This window comes from Annulohypoxylon maeteangense (assembly GCF_022496945.1).
Source record: "Annulohypoxylon maeteangense strain CBS 123835 unplaced genomic scaffold GGS22scaffold_5, whole genome shotgun sequence".
In the NCBI taxonomy this organism is placed as follows: domain Eukaryota; kingdom Fungi; phylum Ascomycota; class Sordariomycetes; order Xylariales; family Hypoxylaceae; genus Annulohypoxylon; species Annulohypoxylon maeteangense.
In genome coordinates, this window is record NW_025953252.1 from 2,062,724 (window position 1) to 2,069,647 (window position 6,924).

At 35.3% G+C, this 6,924-nt stretch overlaps 1 protein-coding gene across 1 annotated transcript; it reads right to left on the minus strand.

The window, feature by feature from the left end:
* Nucleotides 1–1,962: 1,962 nt before the first annotated feature.
* GGS22DRAFT_159341 (S-adenosyl-L-methionine-dependent methyltransferase) lies at nucleotides 1,963–4,240 on the minus strand. The gene has a single exon (XM_047960781.1). The coding sequence runs from the start codon at nucleotides 4,080–4,082 to the stop codon at nucleotides 2,277–2,279; it is 1,806 nt and encodes a 601-aa protein (XP_047820914.1). The 5' UTR covers nucleotides 4,083–4,240; the 3' UTR covers nucleotides 1,963–2,276.
* Nucleotides 4,241–6,924: the final 2,684 nt, after the last annotated feature.

Genomic DNA, 6,924 nt, shown 5'->3' on the forward strand with positions numbered 1-6,924 from the left:
CTAGCTACGAATCGTCAACCGTGATAGTTCAAGCGTGGTAAGGGTGTCTATTTTGCATTTATGTCTCCTTACTTAGTAATTTACCTAGTTCCTAGCAGTACGGATAGCTACCTGCATACTAGGTAATATACTTACTACGTATTATAGATATACTTACTGCGAACTATATAGTACTAGATATACATACATACATAGTATGCATAGCATGTGCAGATAGTTATTATGGATAATGTTGGACAATTCAAAGCATTCAACGTACCGGCACACTAATTTCATACGAATAATGAATGCGATAAATACAGGTAGGTAAGGTGATTGTGGCTACTCCACTTTGTGTCTCGCATCTACTACCCAGTAGATATCTCCTGTCACAACCTAGGAAGAATAAAAATACAAGCCGATCACTGATCTTCTTTCAGCTGACAGTGGCGCAGCGTCTGAGAGTCGCTTGATACTGTATGTACCTACGCTGCTACGATACATTTCGGTATGCATTGTTCAATAGGTACTTAAAACGATAGCAGATCCGTCTACCGTTTTCAACATAAAAATATCAGTGCGAACCTTCCCGTTCCCATGTTCGTCCCATCTACTCTTCCGTGCATTGTACCACAACGGACCGATCAACTTAAGGTCGTCATACCAGCCCGGTGGGAAGTGGATACTCTTCCTCTAGAAACTCCTATCGTCATCGGATTCAACGAGTTTCTATACCTACTTAGGTCAAGAAGATTGGCATATTGAAAATCTTCATGACAATCTCTACCATAACAGCTGTTGCGCTACGATGCACACGATGCGCCTGGCATTCCCCTTTTTTCCTCTAAACGACCGGAGGATAGGATGAATTCCTCATGTGTACCGGGTACCTGTCTTAGTTCAGCACTAACATTGAAAACGTATCTCGAAGCAGCTAGTGCTGAGCTAACCCCGCGCTAAATCTCCATTTTCAGCGCATCCCTGTCCGCCGGACAAGACATTCCAGAAACTCGATAGAACGGGTTCATCATAATGCGCGTGCTAGGTAGGTGCTAGGCAAGAATCAGGAGTATTATAGGTAGGTCAGTAGCAAGCCCGGGCTGCCGAGGTTCAGAGGATAATGGATCTATCGATGCATTATGATACCTCTCCTTACTAGGTACCTACGCGATACGTACATAGATCGATTAAAGTCGCCAATAATACGACTTTGCAACGTACTTAGGTCCTAGGTATTAGATAGGGACTAGGTAGGTATGGTTATCCGATGGGATGTGACATGGCCACACGTACATACAACCGAATATTATTACATAGGTACCTAGGTAGTATAACATTTACGCCGCATATGCGTATCGTATGCCTAAGCTGCTAGGTAGGTACATCCATATGATAAGCCTATCACTAACCAATAGACTCCTAGGTATCTCCAACGTCGGTTACAGCTGAACACCTAAAAAGACAATTCAATCAGCTTACAATTCATAATCCTCGAGTCTAAACCACCATAGGCTATTACTCGAGGAACCGATTCATCTAGTCGTACTAGGTATGATGATATAGGTAACTAACATTATCTGACTACCTACCTACCTAGGTATTATTAGCTGAACGGGAACACGATGAAGTTCGTAGTCGTTAAAACCTCCCGTATTCGAGCCTCGAATCTAAAAAATTGAAGAGTTTAGTATCGATTGTCTTCTACAAGGTATAACTCATGCTACGGTCTACCTCAATAATAATTAGACGAGCCCGCATTATACGGTTCCAATACAGATACCTCTAGGGCTACAGACATAGTTAAAGACACAAGAACAAATCTCACTGCATACCTATCAAGGTGCTAGTGCTGACCATTCATGTACCTGTTACCTGTCATCACGCCATAATATATTAGTCTCGCCACTATGTATAAATACGATGATACTGTCACTAGTGATACGAAAAACTAAGCCATATGATTTCGTATTCCGATAAATAATTTATAGGCATGTATGTATATTAAAGTTGGGAATTCATAAGTGACCGATAGTTTATTAACTATCGCTCGCCAATTATAGGGTTACATGGTACCTACTTACCTTGATAGTAGGTAGGTATCTCGCGTAGGTAGCTCAGGTAGATATAGCGGTAGGCTGTTGTTCGACACCGACTCGCCAAATGACACATTAGATAATATGACCAGATGTGACCTATGAGAACGTTCATTATACTGTGTTTCATGAAGTAGTATTTTTTTTTTTGGAATAACTGTTCTGCTTTTCGCTCGTATAGCCGCAATTCGGCTTCTCCTATTCTTAGTCGTTGGAAAGAATACTATCTTCGTCTAGCTCCTCATCTTGGGTACGAGCGACAAGTTCGTGAAACTTGGGGCGGAATGGCCATTCCATCCAAAGCTCGAGAAGCTCTTCCCACTGTTTCGAGTTTAACATCCTCGGCGTCAGCACCGAATATGGCGAGTTGGCAAGCACACCCCCGCGATTCAAGTCCCTGGCGCTCTTCCAACGAGGCATAATGTAGTCCGCAGATCCCGGCATCAGGGAATCCAGAGCTTGGCTCACCGGTATAGTACTCTGGGTCATCAACGAGGACAGTATCAGCTGGAAGCAATCGCCCGCACGATCCGTATCGGGACCCGTCTGACGAACGAGTGGGTGCATCGCTTTCGGTTGGATGTCGAGGAGGCTGCATTCCATGTTGGGGAAGAATTCTTCGGGCTGCACAACCATGCTATCGTACGGGCGACGATCCCAGTTGAGCAGCGGGGGGTCTTGCCGATAATAATGAAGGTTATCCTTATGGGTGATGAGCTCGTCGACGAAACCTTGAGAGCGGGCTCGCAAGTTCTCCGTCCATTCCGCCTCGAGCCTCTCAATCTCCTCCGTAGACGCCTTTCCCGATTTACGAAGGGCCGTAATGTTATCTAAATCTTCTATCAGAGTTAGCATCTCGCCGTATCTGTTCTTGTTCGCGTTGGTCCTCCATTGGAGCTTCTTCATCTTCTGAAACTTTTCCGAGCCCTTTTCGAAGCCGTTCTTCTTGTACTCCGCTTCGAGCTCCCGCAGCTCTTCTTGATAGGGTCTCTTGAAGGAAGGCATCACACGTCCAGGTTCGTGGTTCTTCTGCCACGGAGCTTTCTTAGCCGCTTTCAAGGAGTCGGGTTCTCTCCCTTCGGGCATCTTTATCTTGGCTTGTCGCATCCTCCTCAGCGTAGCCAGGTCGCTGCTTAAATTGATAACGTCGTCGCGAGCGTACCAGAGGAAGTCGGGGTCGTTGCGCCCGCACACCTCGTTCACCCATTCGCAGGAGAGCTCGGTATCGACCGCCAACTTCCTGCGCCTCTGCAGCACCTTAGGAAGCAGACCAGCCTTGTCGTCATACCTAGTCCATATCAGCATCCGAACAAGCCCGTACCGCTGAAACAGATCGCTGGTGCGGATGGCGTCGATGAACTGGTACAAGACTAGGTTGGCCATGGATCCGAAGCCGAGAAATCTCTTCTTCGGGTGGAAGGCGATGTTCGCGGTGACTAGCAGTTTGTTGTTGCGGTGGGTTTGCCGAGGCGGGGTGGCGACCGTCTGGCGAGGCAAGTAGTCGGGGGTCAAGATCTGGGAAAGCTCCCTCCAGACGAGGCCGGAAGCGGGAACGAGAGTCGTGTTATGGCGGCTGAGCAGAGGCTTCAGGAAAGGCTCGTATAGCTGAGCATCCGGTTCCATCAAGATATGCGACCGGGGTTTTAGAAAGTGGTGAAGCTTCTGGCTCCAAAGCCCCGCGCCGGGATAGATATCGATGAGATCGCATCCTTTATGCCGAACCAGAGAAGGGCCGATATAGGAGAGGACGTCGTCGCATAACTTTTCGCTGACGACGTTGACTCTCGTCTTATCGCCCTTGGGTTCCTTCGCACTCCTCCTCCCTCTCCGGGGTATCCACAATCCCGTGGCAGAAAGCTGCTCGGCTACCGGTCCCGACGCTTCCAATTGCGATTTGTCAAGAGAGTTTGAGGAAGCGGCACGCCTTGTCGAGGGGGCGATCAAGGGCCGACGTAGGGAAGGGAGACGAGGAGCGAAGAGATTCCGTACATTGCAACGGACACTAGACATATGAAAGAGCACCAAGCGGCCAGAGTGTCGCGTAGTTCCGGATCTTAAATACACACGTGTGTTGTATCGTATCGGTGATGGATCTCTTGCATCTTGAATTTTTCCATTTTCTGCCTTCTACGACCGCTAAAATTTGCGGAATCGACGAAATAGTGAAGTACCTAAGTATCTACGTACTTTCAGGTTCTTTTTGGTGCCGAACGAATCATGGATGCGTCTGTGCGTGTACGTCCCTGTCTGATGTGAAAGCCCCGCTCTAATTCGGTTCTCTAACCGCCTAATTTCTATTTCAAGTTACAAGGGTCTAAAGCTTAAGCGGGATGACGTTTATGGGCGCCGAACTCCATGGTGCATGGGTAGTACATATGTATTAGGTATTCTAAGACGACTCGGGAATTACTACCTACCTAGGTAATGTGCTAGGTGGCCAGTTATGTATAACCCCTTCCTTTCTCCCTTCCCCCTTTTCCTTTTTAATGGTACATCATATATTAATGTGGAGGTATTTACATATCATAAAATCATGAAACCATCATAACATCAAAGCCAATCATTTTCTTATCATACAATTGGTAGGTCTCCTATGTGGCGCTATCACATCAGATTTGATGTAACCCTACCCGGCACCATATGTATCTACGATTCCGGGGCTGTGTATTCTATCAATCGTCGACCTATGACAAGCAGGCTGCCAGGTACCTACAACAAATCGACCAACCTTAAACATACGATACGCGATAGATCTTGGCTGCTTGGCCACATCGGAATGCAAATCAAGTTAATATCGAACTAAAGCTATCCATGGATATGCGTTTCATCGGATTGTCCAATTTAATTTATTTCGATATTTTTCGCGAAATACGTTTAATATAATAACATTAATTATGTAAATTATTTATATAATAAAAGTTAATATAAAAGTTTAAAATAATATTTTAAAATTAATATAATAATTTTTTAAAGTTTTAAAATTCGTAAATTTTTTTTTTTTCGAAAAAAAATTTACGTTTTTATTTAATAATAATTTATTTAATAAATATTAAAATTATATTAAGTTTTAAACGTTTAATAATTTCGTATTAATTTTAATATATAATTTTTTTATATATTAATATATTTTTTTAATTAATTACGTTTTTAATAATATAATATATAATTATTTAATAATATTTATTTTAATATTAATAATATTTAATATTAATTTTCGTATAATATTAATTTTTTTTTTTAATATTTATTTTTAAATAATTTTATATAATCGAAATTTAAAAGTTTTAAAATTTTCCGGGATTTTATTAATAAAATTATAAAATAATAATTTTAATTTTTTCGTTAAATATAAATTTTAAATAATTTTATTTTTATTAAAATATTATTAAAATAATTTTTTAAATTATAATTTATGTAATATATTTAATTAATTAAATTTATTTAATTATTTTAATTAATTTAATTTATTTATTTTAATACGTACGTATTTAATTTATTTAATTTATTTAATTTATTTAATTTATTTAATTTATTTAATTTATTTAATTTATTTAATTTATTTAATTTATTTAATTTATTTAATTTTTTTATTTTAATAAATACGTATGCGATTAATTTAATTAATTCGATTTAAATTAATTTAATTAATTCGATTTAAATTAATTTAATTAATTTAATTAATTCGATTTATTTAATTTATTCGATTTATTCGATTTATTTAATTTATTCGATTTATTTAATTTATTTAATTTATTCGATTAATTCGGTTTATTTAATTAAACGAATTTTCCATTAAAATTAAACGGATAATTTATTTTATTATATTTAATTAAATTAATTTAATAAATATATAAATTAAAATATAACTTTTATATAAATTTAAATATTTTTTTAATTAAAGTTTTTCCATCGCGAATTTTATTATTATTTTTTTATAATTTTTTTTAATGTTATTTTTATAAAACTTTTTCGAAAAAAATTATTATTTAATTATAAATTTTTTATTAACGTTTATTATAAATTTTAATTAACGTTTTTTTTTCGTAAATAATATTAAATATATTTAAATTAATATTATATACGTATTTCGTATATATTTTAATATATTTTATACGGTTTTATTTAAATTAATTTATATTTTATTTTTTTAGTTTTTAAGTTTTTAAAAACTTTAATAAAAATATTATTTAATATTATATCGAAAATATCGAAATTTTAATTAAATTTAACGTCGTCGTTAATAAAAAATAATAATTTTATATATTTATTTAAAAATATTAAAAAAGTATTTAAATTTATATAAAAAATTATATTTTAAAGTAAATATTTTAAAAATTAATTTAAATAAATATAATAAAATAAATTATTCGTTTAATTTTAATAAAAAGTTCGTTTAATTAAATAAATCGAATTAATTCGATTTATTTTAATAAATAATTAAAATTTAAACTTCATACTTAATTTTTTTACTTTTATTTTAACGATATTTTTATTAAATAAATATTTATTTTAATATTAACTTAATAAAATATATGGTAAAATATTTACCGTTTTCGTTACTTTTTTTTTTATTTATTACTTTTTACTTATTTATTTATTTATTTTTTTTTATTAATTTTTTTATTTTTATATTTTTATATTTTTTTATTTTTTAATTATATAATTATATAATTTATTTATTTATTTATTTACTTATTTATTTACTTATTTATTTATATATATACATATATATATATATATATATATATATACGTACGTATTTATTTATTTATTTATTTATTTATTTATTTATTTATTTATTTATTTATTTATTTATTTATTTATTTATTTATTTATTTATTTATTTATTTAT